Source organism: Malus sylvestris, chromosome 4 (genome assembly GCF_916048215.2).
Source record: "Malus sylvestris chromosome 4, drMalSylv7.2, whole genome shotgun sequence".
In the NCBI taxonomy this organism is placed as follows: Eukaryota; Viridiplantae; Streptophyta; class Magnoliopsida; order Rosales; family Rosaceae; genus Malus; species Malus sylvestris.
In genome coordinates this window covers 30,511,695-30,538,608 of record NC_062263.1, presented here as the reverse complement: position 1 = coordinate 30,538,608, position 26,914 = coordinate 30,511,695, and the positions used below count along the sequence as shown (strand labels likewise).

General features: G+C 39.7%; 4 protein-coding genes across 8 annotated transcripts; 3 read left to right on the top strand and 1 right to left on the bottom strand.

Moving 5' to 3' along the window:
* The first annotated feature begins 1,054 nt into the window (after positions 1–1,054).
* Positions 1,055–3,984, top strand: LOC126618915 (probable UDP-arabinopyranose mutase 5). Of its 4 annotated transcripts, none has more exons than XM_050287134.1 (3): positions 1,055–1,379; positions 2,377–2,510; positions 2,752–3,984. In XM_050287134.1, exons 1-3 carry the CDS (start codon positions 1,266–1,268, stop codon positions 3,791–3,793), a joined length of 1,290 nt encoding a protein of 429 aa, XP_050143091.1. In that variant the 5' UTR covers positions 1,055–1,265; the 3' UTR covers positions 3,794–3,984. The 4 variants fall into 4 exon arrangements, with proteins under 4 accessions (XP_050143091.1, XP_050143089.1, XP_050143090.1 ...); XM_050287132.1 differs by having other exon boundaries at positions 1,056–1,379; positions 2,393–2,506; positions 2,606–3,984; XM_050287133.1 differs by having other exon boundaries at positions 1,057–1,379; positions 2,377–2,506; positions 2,606–2,901.
* Positions 3,985–6,519: 2,535 nt separating this feature from the next.
* On the top strand, positions 6,520–9,030 carry LOC126617619 (uncharacterized protein At4g13230-like). The gene is made up of 3 exons (XM_050285640.1): positions 6,520–8,092; positions 8,268–8,327; positions 8,421–9,030. Exons 1-3 carry the CDS (start codon positions 7,970–7,972, stop codon positions 8,643–8,645), a joined length of 408 nt encoding a protein of 135 aa, XP_050141597.1. The 5' UTR covers positions 6,520–7,969; the 3' UTR covers positions 8,646–9,030.
* Positions 9,031–10,090: 1,060 nt separating this feature from the next.
* Positions 10,091–12,233, top strand: LOC126618455 (probable rhamnogalacturonate lyase B). Of its 2 annotated transcripts, XM_050286534.1 has the most exons (2): positions 10,091–10,452; positions 10,699–12,233. In XM_050286534.1, exons 1-2 carry the CDS (start codon positions 10,101–10,103, stop codon positions 12,147–12,149), a joined length of 1,803 nt encoding a protein of 600 aa, XP_050142491.1. In that variant the 5' UTR covers positions 10,091–10,100; the 3' UTR covers positions 12,150–12,233. The 2 variants fall into 2 exon arrangements, with proteins under 2 accessions (XP_050142491.1, XP_050142489.1); XM_050286532.1 differs by having other exon boundaries at positions 10,091–12,233.
* Positions 12,234–12,332: 99 nt separating this feature from the next.
* On the bottom strand, positions 12,333–20,057 carry LOC126618454 (DExH-box ATP-dependent RNA helicase DExH12-like). The gene is made up of 4 exons (XM_050286531.1): positions 19,882–20,057; positions 16,700–19,690; positions 15,881–16,270; positions 12,333–15,726 (listed from the first exon to the last, which is right to left on the bottom strand). The coding sequence occupies exons 2-4, from the start codon at positions 19,658–19,660 to the stop codon at positions 12,535–12,537; spliced, it is 6,543 nt and encodes a 2,180-aa protein (XP_050142488.1). The 5' UTR covers positions 19,661–19,690; positions 19,882–20,057; the 3' UTR covers positions 12,333–12,534.
* Between the last annotated feature and the right edge of the window lie 6,857 nt (positions 20,058–26,914).

The window sequence follows — 26,914 nt, the reverse complement described above, 5'->3', positions numbered from 1 at the left end:
TGCCACATATGCATGGGGGAAAACCAGGGAAAATACTACTGAAGCCAGGGGAGCAAGTAAGGAAAGTGAAAATGATACATTGAAGCATGTGGAGACAAGTGCAATGAACACGTGTTGATTCATCCACAACTAAACCGAAGAACCCTTGTCACGTGAAGCTCCTTATGGTCCAATTTCATTCAAGATCAAGCTTCGAAGGTCCTTAAAGAAATTACAAGTCCGATTCAAGATTAAGTGTCCACCACACTTGAATCAAATCTGCTCCAGATCAAAGGAGTAAATTCAGACCTTTGGATGCAAGTCTAGCAGAAAGTCCTACAACCCAGTTCAAGAAAAAGGCTGTGGAAAGTTAACAATAAGTAAAGCAACTCTTTTAGCAACTCTTCTTACTAAGAGACTAAAGCAGAACAATCAACGATCAACCTAAATGATTTGAAATCAGGGGGAGATACTCATCAAGGGGAGCATCCAAGACAGATCAAGATTTTAACGAGTCAATCGAAGACTTGTGGCCATCCAAGGGGGAGTGTTGTAAATATTACGTGGATGGTCCACATGAATAGTTTGTTACTATTTATGCACAGTATTTTCACTATTCATTTGTGGAAAATTTGTAAAGTGAATAGTGCTTTCTTTTGTTTATATAAAGAAAGAAGAGGGGATGAATGAAGAGAGGTTCACGGGAGAGAAAGGAAGGAAAAGAAGAGAGAAGAGAGAGAGAGAGGAAAGAAGAGGAAGAGAGGAAGAAGAGAAAATGAGGGGGAGATTAAAGAGAGTTATCTTTGTACTCCTATTATTTCAGATTATAATGAAAGCACCACTGCTGCCCCGAGGACGTACTCCAGTCACACTGACTGTAGAGGAACCTCGTAAATTTTGTGTCTTGTTTCATTTATTCCGCTGCACCCACCGTCGATTTTACAACAAATTTTACGTTAAATAGAACTTTATTGGATTATCCAAGCTTCAAATAAAACAAGTCGGTCACACGTGCGAACGACAAGTGACGTGCAAACCCAAACACAGGTGGCCAATGGCCATGATAGACGGAGAAAACACAGTCAGAAATCCCGAAATCCAAAAAACCAAAAAAAAGTTATCTTCCTTCTCTCGTCTTCCCCGCAGTCTCTGCAATCCCGGACAAACCACGTTGGACCAATTATTCTCTGCTATTAATTTTCTAGAGAGAGAAAGAAGAGAGAGAGAGAGAGAGAGAGAGAGAGTGATTTCTACGCATAAATATTCATGTTTGTACGAATGAGTGAATGAGAACTCCGCCTTCTCTGCTATCTCTCACCATTGACTTAGCTGTCCTCAACCTCCCCAGTATATCCGATCTCTCTCCTCTCCCTGACCACATCCTCCTCGATCTCTTCCTGGTACTCTCTCTATCCTCCTCTATTTCTCCCTTCTGTTAGGACCTTAGAATATTAGACAGCTGATTGGTAATTTGGTATTCTTGTTCTTGATTTTACCGCGAAAGTAACTTTCTTTTGGGTCTCAAATGGATTGTTTGTTTTATTGTGGACATGGGCAGGCTTGATTTGGTGAGATATGAATTGGGTTTGTCTTAATTTTTGAAATTTTGATGTCAATCGACGTGGGTTGAATGAATTGCTGATTCGCATGATTTGGGGATTTTAGGGCTTTCTACCTTTTTTGGATTTTGGGTTTGTTTTGTAATAGCATATGTATGTTGTCATCCTACATACATTTACTGAATTATTTCTTTTAAAGACAATTTATCTGCCTAATCTTTTATGGTAAAGAATGTTGAATATGTGTTAGCTTCCTGAAGCATGGAGTGCTACCTGTATCATGTAAATTTGATGACTTTTCCAATGTTTATATTCGATCTGTAGCTCCACATGGTCAATCATGAGACAGATGTGGACTGCCTATGATCAAGATTGTTGTGTTTCCTGCAAGTTGTTGTAAAAGATTGCTCTCATTGATCACTAGTGGATAATGTCGATTTAGCAGAGAGAAAATAACATCATCCCCACCCTCAGCCCCCAACCGATCCCTCTCCCCATTGTGAAAGATCAGCAAGGTGTTCTGTGTTAGTTACATTGTGAAACGTTGTGCTTGAGGAGAATTATAGATTGAAATTTCAGATTTAGCTGAAAATGAAAAATAGTGTTTGATTGTTTGATTCTAATCAAGAGAAAACCAGAACATCACTTTTTCATAGTCTGATGCCGGCGTCATTTTTTCCTTCTTGCTTTCTATACTGCTGTGTTGATTTGAGACATTTGTCAAAATTGCAACCACACCTTCGTCATTTTGCCTTTCTAAGGTCTCTGTTTGCCTTCCGCTTTCATGTATGATTATGCATTTGGGATATGGGAATAGTAATATTCAGTTTAATGGCAGAAAACTTTGAGAGCAGGAAAGCTAAATGAGAAAGTGTTGAAGCTGTTTGTAGCAACTGGCAAGGAAGAAGTCCTTTCACTAATCCAGTCACTTAATATTCGGCAGACCCTCACCCCTGTCCTTCCTACCAGTAAGTTTTGTTTGAAAATTTCCAGTGTCCTTCCTTTCCTGTAATATTTGAAACTGATTTTGGCGGCCTTCTTCTGACCTATAATAATATCTCGTGCAGGATGCTCTGAAAAGTTTTGAGATTGGGTGTTGTTGTGTGGGCAGAGTATATAACTTTTGGAAGACAAAGATCAACTAATCAAACAAGCACGTGCAAGTTTTGTTGTTTTTCTCTCCCAACTCCTGTTTGAAGATGTCTGACACAAGCATCAACCCTAGTGAGGTTGACATCGTGGTTGCGGCAATCAACTCCGACCTGACTCCATTCTTGAATGAATGGAGACCAATATTCTCCCCGTTCCATCTGATTATTGTCAAAGACCCTGATATGGATGGGGAGCTCCATGTTCCAGAAGGATTTAACGTGGATGTCTTTACCAAATCTGACATAAACCGGCTGGTGGGCTCTTCCCATTCCATTCTCTTCTCTGGTTACTCATGCAGGTATTTTGGTTATCTGGTCTCAAGGAAAAAATATATTATCTCAATTGATGATGACTGCATCCCGGCTAAGGACAACAATGGTCATATAGTAGATGTAGTGGCACAGCATATTGCCAATCTCAAAGCTCCAGCTACCCCATTCTTTTTTAACACACTCTATGATCCGTATCGGAAGGGAGCAGATTTTGTTCGTGGTTACCCATTTAGCCTGAGGAGTGGGGTCACATGTGCGCTATCATGTGGACTGTGGCTCAATTTGGCAGACTATGATGCACCAACACAGGCCCTCAAGCCAGAGCAGAGGAATTCTCGATATGTGGATGCTGTAATGACTGTTCCGGTGAGATCTTTAATGCCTGTAAGTGGAATAAACATTGCTTTTGATCGTGAGGTGGTGGGGCCAGCTTTGTTCCCGGCTTTGAGGTTGTCAGCGGAAGGAAAGATCAGGTGGGAGACCGTGGAAGATCTATGGTCTGGAATGTGTGTAAAGGTCATATGCGATCACCTGGGAATTGGCGTAAAAACTGGGATACCTTATGTATGGAGAAAGGAAAGAGGTGATGCCATTGAAAGCTTGAAGAAAGAGTGGGAGGGTGTGAAGCTAATGGAGGAAGTGGTTCCTTTCTTTCAGTCAGTTAGGTTGCCACGATCAGCGGTCACTGCAGAAGACTGTGTTGTCGACATGGCAAAGGCGGTGAAGGAGCAGTTGGGAAAGGTAGATCCTATGTTTGCTCGTGCAGGTGATGCCATGGCGGATTGGGTGAAGCTCTGGAAGTCGGTGGGATCCAGTGCACCGGAAGTTTAATTCCTAAATTCTGATTCAGCCTCTTCTGTTTTATTCCTTCCTTATTTGATACAGATTTTTCTAAGCTTCTAATGATGATCTCCCTTATAGACTAATGATGAGATTATATGTGGGTGAAAATAATTGATACCTTGTTTGTTGTTGTTTTCATGAAGATGGTTTATATAATTTGGTCTTTTATGTTTTTCTAATTACTATTCTTCTAATAGAAGCAATTGTACTATACTAAGTTAATCTAAACTACGGGGAGGGGAATTCGATCTTGGGTATCAAACGGATGATCGCTTTAGAATGCTTGCTCAACTAATCTAAAACTGCATGAAATATCAGACCGGTAAGACTAAACACAAAAGCTGATCCGAAACTAGCACGTAGAAGTATATATTTAACAATGGGAAGTGATTTTAGTGCATCATTTTTCTTTTCTTTTCTTTTCTCAATTGACCTCACAGTGGGCTTGTCATAATAATTTGGTTCGAATTAGACTTTTGACGAGAATCGAACTTACTTCTAACTTACAAGTAAATATGAATATCATTAGACCGTAATACTAAGTGGTTATTTTGGGCCTTTTAGATTGAATAAATCATAATAGAATAAAGAGAGAAATAAACATGGTGTGCAAAGAGAAAAAAGGGCATGCGGAAATCAATTCACCAAACGATAAACTGTCAGAAAACATGTACCAAAGTTAGCAGCTCACTCGTATGAGAAACAAAATACATAGCCCGATTTCTTTCACGCTCCGGCCTTGAAAAACAAATGACCTGCTTACCAGTTAGCAGCTCACTCCGAAACTATAAACGTCACTCTTTTCTATCAGCTGGCTGCGCAGAGAGTATACCGGGTCCAAATATCCAAACGTTCCTCGTGCTAACGTAGTTAACTGACTCTCATCGATCCAAATAAGCCTCGAAGTTCCAAAGTTGGAGATCTTTGCCGTGTAATCCTCATCCAGCAATATATTCGCAGTCTTCACGTCTCGTATGATAGGTATGGAAGTTTCCGAGTGTAAGTACGAAAGAGCTCCTGAAATCTTTATCGCAACTTTAAGACGTGTTTGACACGAAAGAACCCGGGAAGAATCTCCTTGCTTCCGATCATGAATGTGTCTGTAAAGATTCCCGTTCGTGATGGACTCGTAAACAAGTAAGGGCACCTCCGTCTCCAAACAACAGCCTAAAAGCTTAACCACATTACGATGGTTTATCCAAGAAAGCACGATCACCTCGTTAACGAATGTTTGGATTTGCCTTTCGCCACAAATTTTGGACTTTTTTATGGCGACCACCGTGTTATCTGATAGAACTCCTTTGTAAACTGTTCCAAAACTTCCTTGGCCATGGACATTATTTTTATCATAATTGTTCGTGGCCTTTTCTAGTTCCTCCGCGCTAAAAATTTCGTCTCAACGGGTTCTCTATGATCGGAGAGTTGTTGTAGCAATAGCCCACCATTTTGTTTGAGCTTCATGAACCTTCTTCTCTTTGTTCCCCAATAAATCCATAAACAGTCCCTATAACCGCCAAAAGGCATTGGCAAATATATGCCTGAGCAAAATCTGAAAATGCTTACGATTTCGTTTTTTTTAGAAGAGGTCGGGCACACTATCATGACTAATTATCTTAACCCACAAATGCGAGAAATGTTAGTATTCAAATCAGACGAGCAAATCCCTCAACCTATTATCATATCATAAACTGCTACATGTAAGAAGCAAACGAATATAATGAAATTATTAAAGTACTTAATTACCTATTGCAATAGCAAGCCTTTTAAATGCAGTATCATCGTTTCGGACGCAACCTTTTTCACTTGTCAATCCATCCCCCTTGAATCCTTTTCGACATTTGCATTTTGCGTCTCCAACTAAGTCACTCTCTTGCGAAAGTCTAGAAGATCTGAAGACGAAAAGTTGTATTCATCAACTTCTACAATAAAGAATAATCGCACGGATGGCTATGTTGGAGTTAGGGAAATATGGTTGTCGTTGTCCGTTTTCTCTACTGTTACAAGCAATGAGAAAGGTTAATTCTAGAGTTGTGCCAAAAGGATAGGGAATGTCGGTAAGATTGCCATAATTGCTTGAGCATCCGGGCATCACCATGATCATCATCATCATCATCCGGAATACTCGTTCGTGTTCTCTCGTGATCTTCAGTTATATATATATATATATATATATATATATATATATATATATATATATAATATATATATATATATATATATATATATATACTGATAATTAAGTATTGGCCGCAGCCAAATGTATATTAACATATACACGTATACATTACAAGCTAGGGTTTCAGCTCTAATAATGTAGATGTATCTTCTGCACAATTTTCAGAATATTTTGATATTATTTCTTGCCGTAAGTTTGGAGGTTTGTGTATTTAATATTTACCGAGTGAGAAAGAAATGGGGACCCTTCCTAACCCGCTCACTGACAGACTGGAAGTTTAACAAACCCTATGTTTTGCCCCTCAGTATTACAGCTGTTGGTATTCAAAGTTTACTAACTCAATACCAATATATGTGGGTGATAAGTTTACAAACTCTATCACACCTCTCACTTTGCACTCTCAATAAAATTGGACAAAAAGAAAAAAAGAAAGGAGGGAAGCAACAAGCTTCGGCAAACAATGCACTTTGATATATTTCAAAGAGTTTCCAAACTCAATTGCTGAAATGGAATGGCAATCAGATGTAATGTCCTAAAGCCTTACAAGAGGCTTAGTTATACATGCAAAAAGTGACTAACCACTCAAGTGCTTTTAATAAAAAATACAACAACACATGCAATGAATGATGGTGTTTACCATCTTTACACTCTTTCACACATGCACCAGCTACTAGACACTTTCAACACACTTTCAGCTAGCACATGGAGGAAACTTTAGTCTTTGTAGTTGCAGCAAGTGTGAATACAACCTGTAAAGCAACTAACAGCTAGCAGCAACCATTTACAACCTGTTTTTATTTGTATTTCCAATAACAGCTTGGTGATTTTTTTTTTTTACTTGTAAGCGATAAGTCCTAGGTTCGAATCTTGTGAATGGCAAATTCAATACTAAATTAGGTTGCCCATTGTGTTGCTTAGCCAAACTCTCCCCACCCCCCTTAGTGTAAAATATATCGTTGTACTATTAAAAAAAAACCCTAAGTTTTTATTTATTTAATTAAGTTTTTTATACAACGAGACTATTCATGAAATTTGAACTTACCTCTCACGATTACGGATGAAAAAAAATATCATTAAACTGTAGTTGTTTCGTAAAGAATATTATGGCGCCTAACCCTAGCTAGCCAGCTTCTGAAATCAGATGTAGAAGGCATAGTGGAGCATATCCATAGGGATAACTACCTTCTTTTATCGAATAGTTGGTATAGATAGCAAATTAATTAAAGATTAATATTATTTATTAAAGACTTTGGGTGGAAATTTATATATAGATAAAAGAAAATGAACATATTCTTGGAGAGGTTACTTGATTCCAGAAGGGTTCAAAATCAATAATAAATCAAGGGAGAATCCAAATCAACAAATCAAATCCTGTATGAAGGCAACATTAAAACTTAAACATTTACAGTTAAGTGTCAGTTAAACCATGATATTCATCTTACTTGCTGAGCATTAAGTTAAGCAATTTCAATCTTTCTAGCTTTCTGGCTTAGGTTCCGTTTTTGGCATATATAATACAAGCAATAGGAAAGTAGGGGAGAATCAAATTCGACACTCAGGTCTCGAGTTCAAGGGTAAAAGCTCTTAACAAACTGAGCAACATACCTCTTCCTTCTAGCTTAGTGTTTAGGGCAAACTATTTTTAGCTATATAGCCTGTGGCCCCTGTATAATAAGTCATGTCTAAGAACAGCGCCTACTATTTTTACTAATTAATTAGCATTTAGCAAATCCTCAGAGTAATTTAGTGACAACATTAGTGAATCCCATTTCTTACTGACTGGGTCGTCCGATCGACCGTTAAAAGACCAATTTTCCAGCCAACCATTTGCGGAAAATGCTCCTCGATGCAATTTGCATGCATGCACATCCAGACCATCTCACTTCTCTTGCTTCTGTATATATATACTTGGCTTCCTGCAACCTCTTACAAATTCAGTACAAGAATTAAGAAGCAAGTCAACATTAATTAAGGATCGAAAAACAACTATGGCAAGCTTAACTAGTCTGTTTACCACCGTCCCCAAATCCGGCCTTGTCGGAGCATCCGTTGCAAGGAACGCCACTTCAACCCCTAGGATTTTTTTGGCTACAGCCCCTAGACGTATTCAAGTAAGCATAAAATATATCACTAAACATGTCCCGATTTTATTGTTGTATTTTTTTTGTTTATACAAGCGATCGATACTTAGGGAGGGGGAATTGAACTCGGAGCCTCGGTTGCAATTTAGTGGACTTGATGACATTACATGTATTGAAGAACAATTAATTTGGTTCATGATCGCAGGCAAGTTCACAGCAAGATGCAGCTGCAGAAGTCAATGAAACTAGGAATGCTGCTGAAAATGTAAAAACAAGACTTACTCTACTGCGGAGCATGTAATTAACCACAAATTTCTCGGGAAATTTATAGTATTGACGATTCATCGTGTGATTCCAGGTTTCGCAGACAGCCAAAGACATGGCCAGCAAGGTGTCTGCAACCGCACAAGATGTGTCTGAGAAAGCAAAGCAGACAGCACAAGATGCATGGAGCCAAGCTAAGGGCACCGCCCAGAAGGCGGCAGACACTGTGATGGGCAAGGCCGACGAATCCAAGGAATTCGTCAAAGAAAATGCTGAGCAGGTCAAGAAAAGCATGAATACCAAGAAAGAGACCATATAATTCATCCTGTCCCTTGTTCATATTTCATGTTAACCCTCCTTTTCAAAATTGTGTTATATACGTATTTCCCGTTTCAAATGTATCCACTATGGGAGAGAGACTTACCTACATTACCGGACGCATGGTGTTTTAGATTAATAACATGATGGCACGTTTTAGCCTCGTATAATTGGTCTAGAACACCACCATCTTAGGGTTTCACGTAAGTCCTTCTCCTGTTGTTGAGATATTTTGTTCCTTTTTTCCTTTTGTTTTTTTATTTTGTTAAATTGGGATATTGTTCCTTACACTGCAAGAAAGTGTTTGGTCTCTCTCTCTCTCTCTCTTGTATCAAATGTAAAGGAAATTCAAGTGTCAATAAATCCTTCCCAATTATCTGTACAAATAGTTCAAAAGCTGTTATTATTTTGAGTTTTTTCGTTCTCAATTTCTCAATAATTTAGATTCATGAGCGGCCACAGAAGAATATCATAAGAAGATCCTTGGCACAACCACAAGCCGAGAAAAATAAGGCATTAGGGGTTGCTGTAACCATTCACTAGAACCGAAGGCAAGCGAATTTTAGCAAATGCTTGCCTTACAGATGCGAGATTTATCATCAGCCAACATATGAGCCAAATGTTATAGAAACAGATAGCGCGTGGAAATCAAAAACCATAACAGAAGGAAAAATGTTCAGAAGAAAAAAAAACATCTCATCCTCTCCCCGCAGAAGGAAAAATGTTCTGCAGGAGCAGCAATTCAAGCTTCACCTACCTTGACCTTTCTTTGCATCCTAACTCAACAAGGAAATTCAAACCGAACACTAGACGGATTATCAATGGAGTATTACAGGAAACTAGGAGTTGGAAATTCTAATTAACAAAGAAACATAAAAGGGAAAGGGAAATCCTAAATCAACGAGGAAAATCAGATGTCACCTGATCCTAGTCTATCCGAAGCTGTTTCATTTTAGCAAATACTAGGTTAAATTCGAAGGGAAACACCAACAGCTGGAACATGCTTAGCAGCACTCGAATCAAACCCGAGGATTTCAAACACAAAAATTATATTCCAGAAAGCAATCAGAACTCTGCCAAAAATCAAACCCCCTAACCTGAGAGCAAGTAGCAGCCAAACCAACCAAACGGAAATCCCAACTTAACCACGAAAATTCAAACCAAATCCTAAACAAATTATCTACCGAAAATTAAAAGGAACAAGACTTCCTAAATCGTCCAGGAAAACTTTTAAGTAACAAAGAAACATAAAAGCGGACGTATATTCTAATTTAAGGAAAATCAAACCAAACTCTATATTAGGAATTCCAACAACACGAGGAGTCCTAACTACATGAGGATGAATGTGCCTGACTATATAATATCGAATATAATCAGTTAATCTCAAAACAGAAAAACTACATTGATTTGTTATTACGAACAAGTACTCTATTTTTCCAAGCGGAGAGAGGCTGACATGCTTTCGATGGAGGAGGTGAGGCAATGGAGGAGATGGGGTATCCTCCGAGTTTTCTCAGTCGCACTATGTTTGCTCTTCTTCCTCCACAATAATAATGGTGCTTTTGAGACGATAACGATTTCTGGAAGGCGAGCACTAAGGAGTGTTAATGGTAATGAGCTCAATTTCAACCAGATGCTAACACAACAAACTCATAACACGGTGGAGCTGAACAATGGCATTGTCCGAGTCACTTTTTCTTATCCTGGAGGAGATGTCATTGGAATTCAATACAAGGGAATTGACAACTTGCTCGAAATCAAAAACCCCCCAAGCAATAGAGGTTACTGGGATCTTGTCTCGAAAAATGGCTTGGACAGACTACAAGGAACAACATTCAAGATTGTTACATCGACGGCAGACCAAATAGAGATTTCTTTTAATAAAACTTTTGATATTTCCCTCGGTGATTGGACGCTACCCTTAAATGTTGACAAAAGATACATAATGCAGCGTGGCCGCGCTGGGTTCTATGCATATGCCATATATGAGCGTCTAGAAGGGTGGCCGGAATTGCACCTAGGTCAAACAAGACTCGTTTTGAAACTTCGAGAAGATAAATTTCAATTCATGGCTGTATCAGACGACAGACGAAGATTCATGCCAACAGCCAAAGATCGCGACGGAGACCACGCTCAGGCCCTTGCCTATCGCGAAGCTGTTCTTTTAACTAATCCAAGCAATCCCGACTTTAAAGGAGAGGTGGATGACAAATACCAATACTCCAGTGAAGTCAAAGACATCAAGGTTCACGGTTGGATTAGCACTGACGATGCTATAGGTCTTTGGATGATCACACCTAGTACTGAGTTTCGTTCAGCGGGGCCGTTCAAGCAGGAACTTACCTCTCATGTGGGACCAACTTCCCTCACTGTGTTTCTTAGTAGTCACTACGTCGGGAGAGGTTTTGGACTGACCTTCGCAGAAGGTGAGGCATGGAAGAAGGTTTTTGGTCCTGTCTTTGTGTATCTTAACTCGGACATTCCAAGCTCGAATGCCTCCTTCTCTCTCTGGGAAAATGCAAAGGAACAGATGTATGAAGAAGTAAAGAGTTGGCCGTACAATTTCACTCAGTCCGAAGACTTTCCTAGCTCCGATGAACGTGGATCAGTTGCTGGTCAGTTACTAATATGGGATTCGTACTTCCACGAGGGCCTAGATTCAGCAAGTTATGCTTATGTGGGATTGGCTGCACGCGGATACGCGGGATCATGGCAAATGGAATGCAAGGGTTATCAGTTCTGGACTCAAGCTGACAAGCAAGGTTATTTCTACATAAAAGATGTTCGACCGGGGAACTATAGTTTGTATGCAACTGTTCCCGGCTTCATTGGGGACTACAAGTACGAGCATGATATTACAATTGAACCTGCAAGTGAAATCAACTTAGCTAATATTACCTTCGAACCTCCGAGAAGTGGTCCAACCTTGTGGGAGATTGGCATCCCCGATCGGTCAGCCGCAGAGTTCAACATACCGGATCCATATCCAACCCTTGTGAACCGTTTGTTCACCGACAATTACGCAAACAAGTTTAGGCAATATGGCTTGTGGGAACGATATGGAGATTATTACCCTGACCATGATCTCATCTACACCGTCGGCACAGACAATTACAACGATGATTGGTTTTACGCTCATGTGACAAGAAACAGAAACGGTACATACGAGGCAACGACATGGCAAATTGTATTTCAACTTGAAGACGTTTGGACCGGAGATTATACGCTCCAATTGGCATTGGCTTCGGCCACCTATGCTGAACTGCAGGTTCGATTCAACAACCAGACCGACACACCTCATTTTTCGACAGGACTAATAGGGAAGGACAATGCCATAGCAAGGCATGGAATTCATGGTTTGTACTGGCTTTTCAGTGTTGATGTGCCGAGCTATCGACTACAACAAGGATACAACACCATATACCTTACTCAATCAAGAAACTGGGGACCTTTCGCCGGAGTTATGTACGACTACATCCGACTGGAAGGACCTCCACCGGAGTGATTGCACTTTTATGTATTACAGTTTTATAGTAAATACGATTTACGATTTCTTTCAACTGACCTCACTTAGCGAGATTAGACTTGATTGTTGTATAATTTCTTTCATATTTGTTTCAAATATGTTTCATATTTATTTCAAATTAGAACTCTATAAATACAAAGTTTCGATAAGTTAATAACAAAATTATAAGCAGAAAATATATTGTTAGAAAAAACAGCCCCAACGAGCCCTTTAATCTGAAAGGGGGCATGCGTGCAAAATTATCGTCATCCAGTAGAGTATATTACATCATATGGAACATACGAACCATAACCTTTAAGAAACAGAAACAGCGGAAATCAAAAACATAACAGAAGAGAAAATGCTTGGAAGAACAGGGAACATATCATTCGCTGCCGCTGTCGTCGTCAGGTCCTGCTGCATCCTTAATATCAAGAGTGAAATCATATTCCTGATCGCATCCCAAATATGAATCGCACATGAAGTAAAGAATGAAACTCTTCTCTCCGAGTTCGGCAGGAGCAGCAAACTCGAGCTTCACCTTGGCCCTCCGTTGCAGCGAAACTCTCTTGATGGCGAGCAGCGAGTTTGTCTTGGTATCGCCGACCACAAGCCACCAGCCCTCTTCTTTGGCCTTGGGATACCTCAGGGCATCCACAGGACCTACCTCAGTCCTCCCTTCAGGGTCACGTTCGAGAGTGACTAGCAGAGTGATTTCTTCCCCGGCCCTTATGTTATCCCTATCAAGCACCTCATATAGCATATCAATGTTGGGAAAGCGGTTGCAAAATCGTGCAATATCCAGCAGCTGTGAATCTGACATCTTAAGTAGGTCACGCCTTTCGTCATCATCCAACTCAACCAAATCAAACACTGTCTCTATACTCTTTCCAGGATTTTCCTGGCATCTCTTTGCCAACTCCTTTGTGAAGTGAGGAAGCTGTAGAAGCATCGAGTCCCTGTCCCACATGCCCTGAGTCACCATCTGGCTGACTTCCATGGCTAAGACAGCAAGGCTTAGCCAGCCATTGCTGGAAATGACATCAACCATCGCCTGAAGCAACCTACTAGCGGAAAGGATCACCTCTCGCTGGTCCAACGCTAGGTTACCACCCAGAGGCTGCCTAGCAAAGTGGGCCTGAAGCAGAGCATTTGCTTTAACATGAGGATCTGTGCATTTGGGATTATCAAAGGAAAACCTCTGGTGGTTAATTAGCCTCCGAACTACCTCTTCCTCCCCTGGTCGAATAGGAAGTTGTGAATACTCCGAAGCGTGAGTTAGAATCTCAAGAAGACCCTTCATCTTTGTTTTGGAAGTTAAAGACGAACTGAAACGCTCAATGGTGGTATAACTGATGTAATAGTATGAAGCTATCATGCCAAGATTCAAAGGAGAAAGGTCCATGTCATCCTCGATTGCAACACACTTGCTTGCCTCCAAGTCACTCAGCGTATTTTCAATAAGCTCCGAGAGGTGATCAGAAAGATGCCGCTGAGTAACTCCCTGAAGATTGTAATAGTTGGGATTTTGTGTGAGCCTCCGGTACAAGAAAGTCCATGTAAGGTAATCGACAGCATCTTGCTTGTTCTCAATTATTCCTGCAACAACTTCTGCATTCAGATTATCATGTAGATAATGGTGCAAATGGCTTTCAACAGGGAATGCTTCGTACAAGAACTTCTTGTAGTATTCTTTACGAGGCGCGTGGCAGAGGATGACACATTTCCCAGAATTATCTAGCAGAGGGCGACTAGCATGACCCATCATCTGCAACAGATCAGTAACAGGGTAATCAGTGTGAACATTTTCCCGGCCATCATAATACTGAGTTCCCATCACAACCACCAAATGGGCTGACAACGGCACTCCCCAGCACATTGAACTGCTCATGACACAAACTTGAATCCACCCAGCTTCAAACAGCTGTGACACAACTTCTTGGTCCAAACTGCTTAAACCTTCATGCAGGTAGCCCACTCCACTGCGCAAAGTGCCTTTCAAAATTTCATCACCAAGTCTTTCAATGAAAGGCTCAATATCGTCTACAGACCGCAACAGAAATGACGGTTTCTCCCCACCGTCTGCATTTGAGTAGGTCATCAGATCCACAGCCGTTAGTCGAACATGTTTCCTTGTAGGAACATAAACAAGAGCTGGTTTCCCATTCTTGGCATGCTGGACAATTGCAGTGTATGTGGGTTTTGCCATTGCTTGCATCCTGGCTTCAAAATTAGCCAGATCCACCCCCTGAATGTGTATTTCCAGAGGCACTGGGCGCACACCAGGAGGAAAATTGAAAAGGCCATGAGAGCTAGCCCCTATCCATTCCCCAAGATCCTTTGCATTTGCAAGAGAAGTTGACAGAGCCACAATACGAATCTTGTTCTCAGGTTGACTCGCTATGTATCTCATTCTAGAGACTATTACCTCCAAGATGGGACCACCCTGACCACCAATCAAGTGGAGTTCATCTATAATAAAAAGACTAACCTGTTGAACATGCTTTCTCTGTTTCCAGCGGCGGGATAAAGCATCCCATTTCTCTGGAGTGCTGATGATAATCTGACCTTTCTCAAGCAGTTTTAAGTCTGTGGCTGTTTCCCCTGTTAATAATTCAACTCGCAGATTGAGACCCTTTCCAAACTTCTTCTCCCAGTCACGGTAACGTTCCTTAGCAAGAGCTTCAATAGGTGCAATATACACAACACGCATGACATTATCAGAGCCCTTCTGATGATTCCTCAATAAAGCAAACTCTGCACATATGGTCTTCCCACTCCCTGTTGGTGCAGCAACTAGGACATTGTCATCTGAATTGTACAAAACAGTGAAAACCTGAGTTTGAACAGGATTGAAATGCTTGAAATCTTGATACAGAGCTTCATATAAAGGATTCCTTAATGCAGTCACGGGAAGTGGTTGCAAGTCCAATAACTCTGTTGGTGGAGGATACTTTTCAGGTAAAATGAGGTGTCTGAAAGAAACAGGTAAAACAGTCTGGGACCCAAGCCACCTATCAGACACAACACGAATGAAGTATTGAGGCGGAAGGGGCTCATATATTGGCACTGTAAAGTTCAAAGTATGATCCTCATCAATATACTGCTTCTTCAGCAGAAAATATTCATGATGAAGGACAAACTCACCATCATTATCCTCCACTATTACCCAAAATGGCTCCACATATCCATGAACTTTGTCCTCCCATTGGAAATCTGGTGTTATAGTGAGCTCCACCCTCAATACAGTGCGAGTAATTGGCTGCACATGGGCTGCAAGGTTTAATTTGGGGAACTGGTGGATGAACTTATGAAGTGTTCTTCCCATCTTTGGCATACGAATAAGCTCCCCTAGCTCCTGCGAAGAGAGATCATAATACCTATCCCAGGCCAAATCCTTCTTCTCCAGCTTCATCAAAATATCATTTGAAATACCAGTGAATTGGCGAAGAGGTGTTTGGACACTCCACATCTTCTTGTTAACCATCTTACACATGTTCAAAGCCTTTTCCGCTAGTTGAGCCCATCCTCGTTTCAAGACAATCTCAAAAAGAGCTCGTAGAAGACGCCCTGCACTCTGAACAAATCCAAAACCGAAAAAAAAGAAGCAGAAAATGAATAACAGGATAAGAGAGACAAAATATATACGTAAACTAGAACAAGCTGGCAGCACAATCCAAACCGTATCTCAAACAATAAATGAGAAAAAAACACGAAATAATAATACAAACCTGAGTAATGTAGACCATATCTGATGTCAACGAAAGCCCCTCAAGCTTCAGCTGTGAGATATATGCTTGCAGCAAGACATTGATCTTGGCACTGGGCTCTTCCAGGCTTTCCTTCACCGGAATGGGAACACGATCCAAAAGCTTTGCTAGCTCCATCTTTTCATCCTGCCGCACAGTAACATACTTAAATTCTTCACTGAGCGAGAACAATCGACAAAGCTCAATATCCCCCATCGTAGGCTTCAAATGCTCATTATATGTGGATATTGTTCCATGAGTTATATAGTAATAACTCGCAATGCGACCCAAGTCTGTAACTTGGAAATATCCACTTTTTCTGTCGTACTTAATCAAATTATTCTTGTCCAAGATGGTTGCAGCAGAATGGATCTGCAAAATGAAATGGTTGAGACAAAATGAGAGGTCCATAAGAAATACAGAATGCAGGAATCCAGATAAATGCTACAAAGTGCCACAGCAACGATAAGAACGGAATGGACGAGCACTAAATGAGTCGAAGAGAAACCAGATAGAATTAAAGATGAAATATATCCAAACCCAAAAACCATCATGGTCAACACAGACTCAAATGCCATAAAATATCTAATAGAATGGGACAAGCAAATTCCTATAACAATACTACTTTTTGACATTACTATGTCAAGCCCCTTTTGTTCGCGTGTTTCCTCTCCATTGATATGCACTTGTTTGTTATCTAGTGCAATTAAGAATATGGTTATATACTATACTACTATTACTAATGTTGCAAGGGAATGAAAATGTCAACAGCAAATAATGCTAAGTTTGAGCAATTCTTACCAAATCAGCTCGTCTCTCCTCCAATGTAATATCTCTGGAGAGAACATCAGCTTCCAAACCATAGAGTGTGGGGTTACGTAGCATGCGAACATACAGGTAAGTGTATCCTATCCAATTGCAAGCTTCTCTAGCATTTTGAACAGTTCCAAGAACGATTTCAGCATTAAGTTGGTCAGCCAATTTGGATATGAATTGACTTTCAATGGGAAGCTGTTGGTTCATCAAAGAAAGATAGTACTGAAGCTCATTGTGGCCAGTAATGATAATCCCTTCTCCATACGAATCATACTGAGGTCTTCCTGCACGCCCCAACATCTGCATAACATCCAAAGGACTTAGTTCAGTCCATGCTCCCTTTTCTGGATCATAGATCTGAGTCCCTTTGATTATCACAGTGTGAGCTGGCAGATTCACGCCCCAAGCAAGTGTTGCTGTGGAAACCAGAACTTGTACGTGCCCATCAGCAAAGAGATCCTCAACCAGTTGGCGATCTGCCCTGTTCAATCCAGCATGATGAATGGCAAAACCGTACGGCAGAAGATCTTTGAGATCATTGCTCTTGACCAAATCTGTATGAGTAGTTAGAATCTCTCGGCTAGCACTGTCTTCTTTAAGAAACCTGCCAAGGGTGTCCTTGGCAAGTGCAGTATCTCTTATAGCTCGAGCTGTTTTGGCTGTTTCTTTCCTCGAATGGACAAAGATAAGGACTTGATGTTTTCCAGCTACAGCGACGACCTTCTCATAGCAGAGATCATTCATCAACTGGAACCTCTGTAATGGTTTCCTCACCATGATTCCAATATACTGTTGAGATAAGGGGACAGGTCTGTAACTGTTATCAAAATAAAACAGTCCCTTCTTAAGGTCAACACGCAAGAACAAAGCCACATCTTCATAGTTAGGGAGAGTAGCAGATAACCCCACCAACCGAATATGATCTTTAGTGGTCTCAATCTGCCTAACAGTTCTAGCAACGATACTTTCAAGAACGGGGCCTCTATTATCATGGAGGAGATGAATTTCATCAATGATAAGAAGTTTGACCAGTTGAGTGTAAGTCCGGTCTCCTGACTTTCGGGTAATGATATCCCACTTTTCAGGGGTTGTGACAATAATTTGAGTTTCTTCAATCTGTTGGCGAGTCAATGTCTGGTCACCACTTAACTCCCGCACATTGACATCATAATCCTTCAAACGATTAGAAAGATTTCCAACAACTTCCGCAACAAGAGCTTTCATAGGTGCAACATATACAATCTTATAATCACTGTGGTTTATGGAACCGTCCTCCTTGTTCATGTTCAGCGCAAACTGCTGAAGTATAGTGAGCACTGCAACATTAGTTTTTCCAGCACCAGTAGGAGCACATAGCAGGATATTGTCCGCTTTGAAAAGGGCAGTCTCATAGACTCTACTCTGTACCCTGTTCAACTGGGTCATTCCTTTGAAAGCCGGCTGAGCCCACTCTGGCATGGCAGATATGTTTACAAGCTTCTCATCAGGATTAAATGGTCTCTGTTTCAAGGCTGGCACATGGATTTCTTCATATCCCTTGCTGGGATGTCTGTAAGACCCATCTGGAAGCACGCACTTCTTTGACACCAAAAGTCTACTTTGCTCTTGTGCAAGGCTGTCAAGATCAAGTAGCTCTGCCTGCCCCTTCAACCAACCACTGTCAGCATCTCTATCGACAAGGCCCCTCCTACCCCTGTCCCCATCTCCACCACTCTCATCCTTCAACCTGCGAGCCTCTTCTCTAATACTCTTCTCCAAGTTCTTTTGCCTCTCCTTTGCACTAGCCCTTGTGGCATGCAGCTGTTCTACAATTGCAGCCAAATCTGGACCCAACTGCAGCATTTCCTCCTCAATTTTCTTCCTCTCATCTTGGTCTTCGGCTCTGGCCAAACGCGTGCACCAGACAATCTTCAGCCGGTTTCGACATAGAAACTTAATAAGGCTGAATTTGTCAAATTGAAGGTGAACCAACAGCTTGGTTTCAACTTCCCTGTCATCACCTTCAGCGAGTATCTTGAGCACCTCTTCAGCAAGCTTCTGGCATTGTTGTGGATCAATCTGTTTCTCATAAGCTTCAGATATCTTCCTCTGAAGCCAATAAGCATCAATGTCCTGAACATTAAGGCTCATACCCTCATTTGCTTCCTGCATTTCATCGTCATCAATCCCACCACCCATTTGCATAGCCCCAGACTGATGTGGTTCAGCCACATCATCATCGTCCTCTTCGTCGTCCTCCTGGACCATATCAAGATCACTCTCCTCATCATCATCTTCATTTTCTTCAAACTCAACCGCAACACCCACATCGTCATCTAAGGCTTCATCACCATTAGCCACGGCAGACCCTCCAGCATCACCCCCATCTTGGAAGTCAGTAATCAACCTCCCAATTGAAACCAACTGATCAAAGACGGTGTTGGGTATAGGATTCAACATTTTCTCAATCTCCTTTTTCTTATCAGCATTCTTAAAGTTCTCGTTCTTAAGAACGGCCAAAATCTCGTCCGCGGCGCCGCTTATGATACTCGAAGGCTGGCCACCCAGCTGCTGCTGAATGACGCTGAGCATAGCCTCATAGGCAGCCCTGGTTTCCTTGGTCTTAGGCTGATAAACCCCTTCCTCAGTGGCCGTGAGCACGCTCTCTTCATGAAGCCGCCGCTTTTTACTCTGCCGAACTGGAGCAGGTTCAGCATTCGGGTCCCGCTCCTTCTTCTTCTTCGACTTCTTAAGCTTGTCATCGAGCTCCGGCGGTCTTCCCCTGTAAGCCCGGTCACCGAAGTGCTTGGGGTCAATCTTTCCCCATAGAGACTCCGGCTCGCCGGTGGGCTCGTGCGTATCACGTGGGCGAGAGTCGGTGGTCAGCACCAAACTCGAGTTAGCACGGTACTCGTATTGCTTGAACCGGGCGTGCGCCTCCGCACCGCCGCCCAAGTGCTGCGCCATTTCAAGATCTCAATCCGAATCTCAGAAACCCTAGTACACAAATTCAAAACCTCCAAACAAGTCAGCCTAGGGTTTTACTGCAACTCCAATTTCAAATAACGACGAAAACGTAAAATCTGAAATATATATATATAATTAAATTAAATTAAAAAACCAGAAAACGCAAACAGAAACCCTAGCTAAAAACGATGCAGAAAAGTAGAGAAGATGAAAGCACTCACAGCGAGTAGCGGTTTAATTACGAGCGTGCAACCGGTTCTTATACTCGCTCTCCGTCGTCTCGGACGCCGCCTTCGGAAAGTATGGCAGCCAGGTTTTTACTATTGGCCAGTCTGAGAGTGTAAACCGATTTTAAATTTGATTTTCTTCCTCCAATTTTCTTGTTTTTATCTCGGCTCTGACACCCAATTTCCACAGAAATGCGTAGAGAAATATGACCCCCTTGGATTACTTGGGCCTAATGATGATTTGGGCTGCTTTTTGTTGTCGATCAAGTGTAGCGTTTTGTAGCCCAATATGATTTCTATCTGGTTTGTTTTGATGGGCTTCGGCACACAAATTACCCAAAACAAAAAAAACTTTAATTTTTTTTTCCCCTCTGTTCTGCATTACTATTATTATGCATATTTACTAATTAGTCGTTAGAGTGGGATGAATTGAATGGAGATTAATGAACTGAATTGAGGAGAAGTTGGATTGAAGAAGAGTCATAATCGGATTTTTGTTGAAGTTATTTGTTAATTTATCTAAAATCACAGTATGAATTCGTCTAACTCTATCATATAAGCTGTTTACTAATTTTCTTGGATCGAAATTAATAACTCATACACCCTTTGTGCTCTGTTTTTTTTTTTTTTTGTTATAAAGGGGCCCAAAGTCTAAGCAAAAATGCTAAACAAGGAAGAACATCAGCCCAAAAGGCTTACACAAATAGCCCGATTCCTAGCAACCCCGGAAATATCATCTAGAAGTAAGCAAACGATTGAAGGAAGAGGGTCATCCAACATAACATAGCCCAAGTCCAAAGAAAAGCTCAAATTTGCCAAACCATCTGCCACAATATTCCTTTTTCCTATAAATATGACTTAAATTACATTGATCAAATTAAGTAATCAAGTGATTACAGCCATATAACAAAGAAGTCAAGAGATGCAACTCATGCCCAATACATTTGACAAGTGACACTAAAACAGCAGAGTCAGATTCCACAAGTGTTCTCCTAGCACCCTTATCCAAAGCCATTTTCAAAAGCCTAAAAAGAGACCCCACAACTCAACTTCAAGGACTTCTCCTACTCCCATATTAGCTGGAAAAACCCCCTAATCCAAGAGCCCTAACGATCTCTAAGTACTCCCAAACCGATATCATGGTTTTGTCCTTGGCAAGAACCATCAATATTCAATTTCAACCATCCCTCATTTGAAGAAACCCAAGCCAACTTTTCAAGAATTATGGGGCTCATAATGACTAACCTTATTAGCATCGGTCCACTCCTATGCATACTTCAAAATAGTGTTCACAATGTCAAAGGGAGCTTGATATAATGGATTGAAGACAATACAATTTGTCCACTTCCAAATATGCCAACACGCAAACCAGAAAATATTACATCATTCCAACCCTTGGTGACTAAAGAGTTTTACAGTGTATGTTAGCAGCAATCCATCCTTCCAAGTTTAAATTGAAAGTAGAGCAGATATTACTAGGAGCCTTCAATGAATTCCAAACAACTATAGCTTTAGAGCACTTCCTCAAACGATGAATTAAATTTTCATCAGGACCACCACATATAGGACAACTAGTATCCAATATGAAAAATTAAATATGTCAAATTAGTAATTTGATTTAAAGTAAATTAATTCAAATAAAAAATTAAATCCATACAATTAAATTAAAATTCAAAAAATTTACTCTACGAAATATTTCAATTGCGCGAAAGATTAATGTAACAAACAATTGATATAATTAGGTTTTGCGTGATAAAATTTTTCACCACTCATTGCGCAAAATTATGAGATAAGGACTTTCTTGATGAATCATGCGCCGCGAATTATTTTTCATCGCAACAAGTGTTTTTTGTAGTAGTGGTAATACAATCTTCCTAACATTTTTCATATTGTTCAATTTAATACACAATTAATTGACTAACTCTTTGACATCCACAACACGTTTTCCGATCGATCGCATAATTTTTTATGTACAAAAGTAAAAATAAATGATACGGCCCATTGAACTGTAAAGCTGGGCATCATTTTATGCCACACTAGATATCTATTAATTAAGAAAACATTAACATATATGCATATAAGAAATGCGACCAAATTATATGCATCCTCCCAACTTTTTATGGTAGATATAATTAAAACTTCATATGTAATTACCTTAATTGCTTAGCCAAAAAAAATTTACCTTAACTGATTCCATTACTAAATGTTGTTACAGGAAGATATTAGAAATATATTAGTGAAAACAGTGGACTATTGTGTCAACTTTACTAGTGAATGCGCTGTAAATTCATGAACTTTATCTGAGTAATTAGCTAGGCTAGACATCTGTAAGTACACTTGTAAATAAAATTTTCCATTTCTGAAATTAGACTTAATTACATGTGTCATCAAATTATTTTCTAGATGAGTGCTTTACTTGTGATGTTAATCTATTCGATGCCTTTGCTTTCCTTGTAGGTTATATAAATAGGACTACAAAGACAAAGCAGTGGAGTACTTCGAAGAGGCCAGTGAAGGTTGGTTTCCAATAGTTATTCGCTATATCAAGGCTTGCAGAGACATCAGAAACTTGCTCAGCCAACTAATTAAAAGGCTTTGATTCTGATTTCTGTGATGCAGATCTAGCCTTTTTATGTACCATTTTCATCATCTTCTCTTTTTTTTCACTGTTTTTTTTTTTTTTTATCAGAAACGCAAACTCTGATTTACGTGATTTCTTTTTGTGTGGATATACCTTTGATATATAGCTAGCATTCTCATTTTCTTTTTGTTAATGTTTAGCATTTCACATAGCCAACTAAAAGGCTTTGGTTTTGATTTCTATGATGCGTATCTAGCCTTTCCATATAACATTTTCATCATTTTTTTTTTTCACAGTTTTTTTATCAGACACATAGATAACCAACTGATTAAACAAGTTTTGATTTATGTATTTTATTCTTTTGTGTAGATTTACCTTTGTTATATAGCTATAATTCTCATTTTTCTGTGATGCGCATTTAACCTTTGTATATAGCATTCTCATGATTATCTCTTTTGCTTCTTCTTTTTCTCAATCAAATCATACATTTTGATCATGTTATCTATCCTTGATGAAGAGATATTTAAGATCTGTATGTGTATCCTATATTTTCTTGTTATATATTCGCTCTAACCCCTCCTCTCTTCATCATGATCTGCAGGATTCAAGGTACTCAAGCTTGAATTCTTGCAAGCAACTAGCTAGAAGATAAAAAATTAAAAAGTCAGTATGCTCTCTTTGACACTTGTAGTAAGATCTGTGCATGCATAGCATCAACTGTTCAGCATCCTACTAGCTAACCTCTCTTAGTTGGTAACATGATTTCTTTGACACTTGCAATGCATTATTCATGCATGACACAGTTTCCATGCTATACTTCTACCTAATTGTCAGATTTTACAAAATTTTGTTCTTGTAGATGACGACGGTGATGTACAATTACCATTTTAAATCATATTTAATTGTAGATAAACTACAAAATCCGACCTATCAATTAATTTATCAAATGTCTGCACTCGCGACTTTCCATATAGGATCATGTTTCACTTCTTTTGATAGAAAAATGTATGCACAGGTGGAGCATGTCATAACTACACGCATCTTCAAATTAAGTGTACGTTATAGTCTTTTATGAACTGAGTCTGAAAAAAGTGAAAGGATTGTAACATACACTTAATTTGAAAATAGATATAGTTATAACATACGTCGTATGTTCATAATTAGCATTTATATTAAAAAAAAGGTACGAAATATGATCCTATTTGAAAAGTAGAGCTCAAACATCCGATAAATTAACATTAAATTTTTTTAATTCGACACATTAAAATTTTGCATCCAAGTTGGATATCAGACATGCCATAAGCATTTCGATGGATCTGAGTTGAGTGGTTAGTTGTTGCCTTAAGAACTAGGGTAATGAGAAAGAAACCAATATCTGGTTGATACGTTGAAAAAAAATCTTGATTTAAAATGGCCAATCATCAATTGGGGGGTGGGAAGAAACTCACATCTCTCTCTTTCCCAAAAAAAAAAAAAAAAACAAAAAAAAAAAACCTAAATCTAGAAGCTTCACAACCGTGGGCCCTTTGCTCCGGCTTAGGGCTGGTGGCAACTCCTTTCTTCTAGCCTCCCTTCTTCCTCCCCTCTGTCCTCATTCCTCACCTTCACTCCCTATGTTCTTTCGTCCTATCTTCCCCTTCTAGCCAATTCCTCCTCCGCCTCATCTCCTATCCCATTTCCTCTTCTTCTATCGGCTTCTACAACACCTCTTTCTAGTTGAGTAGTCTCAGGTTAATATTATCTTTCCTATTGATAACGACCTAATTTTGTTTTCTTCTGCACTACTGAGCGTGGTGGTCGTGTCCACGGCGATGGTAGTTTGGGTGTTCGTGGTTGTTCGATGTGCATGTCTAAAGCCATTAAGGCTCTCTGTTGGTTGGATTGGGTTTACTAAGGCATGCCCTTTACAAGCTTGAGCTCGATCCTTTGGTTTTAGGTTAGTGATGTTGGCTGGCTACAACGTATTTACGGTGTTGTCAGTGGCTTTGGCGCCGCATTCCTATGCTACGCACACTACTCTTTGATGTCTTTGCCAAGCACATGGCCTCCAAGTTGAGGCCATTGCCATTGCCATTGAAAATTTGATGCACACTTGCCCAAGTCATTGCTTCAATTTATGCGTAGTTGTAGGAATAATGCAGAAGATGACTTGAAAGATTTCAATTTTTTCATGTGACCTTGGTGTTCATAGATCTTAGATTTTTTCTGGTCAGCGAAAACCCTTGGTGGCTTTTGGTGCTAACGACTTTATACTTGTTACTATGAGCTCGTGGTGGCGACTGCTAAAGATTTCAATAATATATATATATATATATATATATATATATATAATAGACTTAGTGCTGTATTGTGCAGCATATCTGTATGTATAATAGGGAAAGGCTGCTGCGGTGCGCAGCAAGCCTATAGGCGGAAAGGTTGGATTTCAACCTTTGTACATCTTGTTGAATGGTTACAACTTTTGGTTAAAAGATATGATGCTTACTCAAATTGTATGAGTAAAATGAAAAGATATAATTAGTCAATATTTATTTTCTGAAAATTCTAAATAGAAGACATGTCTTTTAGATCAACACTTTTAAGAAGAGTTGTATATCTTTAATTAAAATGAAAGGACTCGATGAACGGGTGCCTTAATGCCTATAAATACCTTTTGTGGCATAATGTTTCATACACAATTTCAGAAATTTGTTGTCTACATAATTTCTTTGCTATCTTTTCTCTCTTCACCACATTCATACAATTTCTTTCTAGTTATTTCTAAGGGAATACAAATCGGTTTTGCTAATCAAATATTTCATACTTTGTTGTATCCTAGAAGTGATTTGCCAAGAACCCTTTAGCAAACTAATTCGAGTGGGGGCAAATAACACTTTAAGGAAACGATTCAAGTCGTACCTCAAAGTCATCATTCAGATTATTCTCTATATTTCTATATTTACTGTAACAATCTTAAAGTGTTATTTTTGTCATGGATAACAAATCTGATAACATGGCTTTGAAGATTATCAATCAAGATGTCTACGAGTTAGACAAATTTGATGGATCAAATTTCACCCGATGGAAGGACAAGATGCGTTTCATGCTTACTGTTCTAAATGTCATATATGTGTTGGACCCGAAATTGGAGCCTATTTGTGAGCCAAGTGACAAAGACTCGGACAATATAGTTGCCGATCGAAAGAAGCGTGAAGAAGATGAATTGGTATGTCGAGGACACATCTTGGGCACATTATCCGATCATTTATATGACATGTATGCACACATTCAATCTCCAAAGAAAATTTGGGAAGCACTTGAACACAAGTACACAACGGAAAAAAGAGGTACCAATAAATTTTTAATGTTCAAATATTATGAATTCACTATGTTTGATAACAAACCCATCCTAGACCAAGTTCATGAATTATTGGTCTTGGTCTCAAAGCTTCGTGAACTTAAAATAGTTATTCCGGATCCTATGATAGTTGGGGCTATTATGGCAAAATTACCCCAAACATGGAATAACTATAGAAAGAAACTTCTACACATGGTGGAAGATATTAGTTTGGAGAATTTGCAAAAGGGTATTCAAATTGAAGAGGAAACTCGAAATTGTGATAAGAATTTTGCAAATCAAGATTTCTCTAAAGTTCACATTGTCGAAGGAAACAAATATAAAAAGAACCTTAAAGTCATCATTCGGATTATTTCATCATTCGGATTATTCTCTATATTTCTATATTTACTGTAATAGCGACGATGACAACGTACGGTGGCTCTGGCGTGTTATGGGAAATACTCTGCCACTTAAGCCCCAAGCCTTTATCGTCCTTACTACCCCATGCACCCACATGTTCTTGCAAACCACGCCTTTTGCCACGTATTTATGTACTCATGTCTTTCCTGGGGACATGTCATCGACTCTAGTTTAGCTTTAAGTATTTGTTAGTAGTGCTGTGAGCGAGTTGGGTTAGTAGATTTTATGTTGCTCCGATTATCTGTTTGTGTCGTTTAATCGATTTGTGTGGCCTTGATGACTTTATGTCAGGGTACCGGTGTAAGGATTGTCGCATCTGTCGTTTTTGCGACAGTTTTACACGGTACTTTTGTTTGTGTTGATATATTATGGTAGCTGTAGAGAAGTTTAAAATTATTTGCATCTTATACAAACTATTTCCAGATCAAGAAATTGGTCATTGGATAAATTGTACCTATATGGCACCTCTTGTATTAATTTGGTTGTTTTTAGTAATGAAACACTCTATCGCTTCTATTAAAAAAAAAAAATTAAGTGTATAGACCACCCTAAACATTGATTCGGCCAGTTTGTGGTCAAAACGATCACCCTCAGATAAGATGAATATACCCAAACCAAAACTACTATTGCTTAAGGAGAAGGATCTATAAAAGCGAGAGCCACTTGTGGGTTTTTTCAAGAAAAAAGTTGGTTACACTATAAAATTA

Coding starts and splice junctions, on each gene's coding strand:
- LOC126618915 (XM_050287134.1), top strand. CDS start 1,266: ATGAGAACTCCGCCTTCTCTGCTATCTCTCACCATTGACTTAGCTGTC. Junction 1,380..2,376: donor TCCTCCTCGATCTCTTCCTG/GTACTCTCTCTA, acceptor GTTTAATGGCAG/AAAACTTTGAGAGCAGGAAA. Junction 2,511..2,751: donor CCTGTCCTTCCTACCAGTAA/GTTTTGTTTGAA, acceptor GTCTGACACAAG/CATCAACCCTAGTGAGGTTG.
- LOC126617619 (XM_050285640.1), top strand. CDS start 7,970: ATGGCAAGCTTAACTAGTCTGTTTACCACCGTCCCCAAATCCGGCCTT. Junction 8,093..8,267: donor CAGCCCCTAGACGTATTCAA/GTAAGCATAAAA, acceptor TCATGATCGCAG/GCAAGTTCACAGCAAGATGC. Junction 8,328..8,420: donor CTAGGAATGCTGCTGAAAAT/GTAAAAACAAGA, acceptor GTGTGATTCCAG/GTTTCGCAGACAGCCAAAGA.
- LOC126618454 (XM_050286531.1), bottom strand. CDS start 19,660: ATGGCGCAGCACTTGGGCGGCGGTGCGGAGGCGCACGCCCGGTTCAAG. Junction 16,271..16,699: donor AGGAGAGACGAGCTGATTTG/GTAAGAATTGCT, acceptor TTCATTTTGCAG/ATCCATTCTGCTGCAACCAT. Junction 15,727..15,880: donor ATATGGTCTACATTACTCAG/GTTTGTATTATT, acceptor GGATTTGTTCAG/AGTGCAGGGCGTCTTCTACG.
- LOC126618455 (XM_050286532.1), top strand. CDS start 10,101: ATGCTTTCGATGGAGGAGGTGAGGCAATGGAGGAGATGGGGTATCCTC.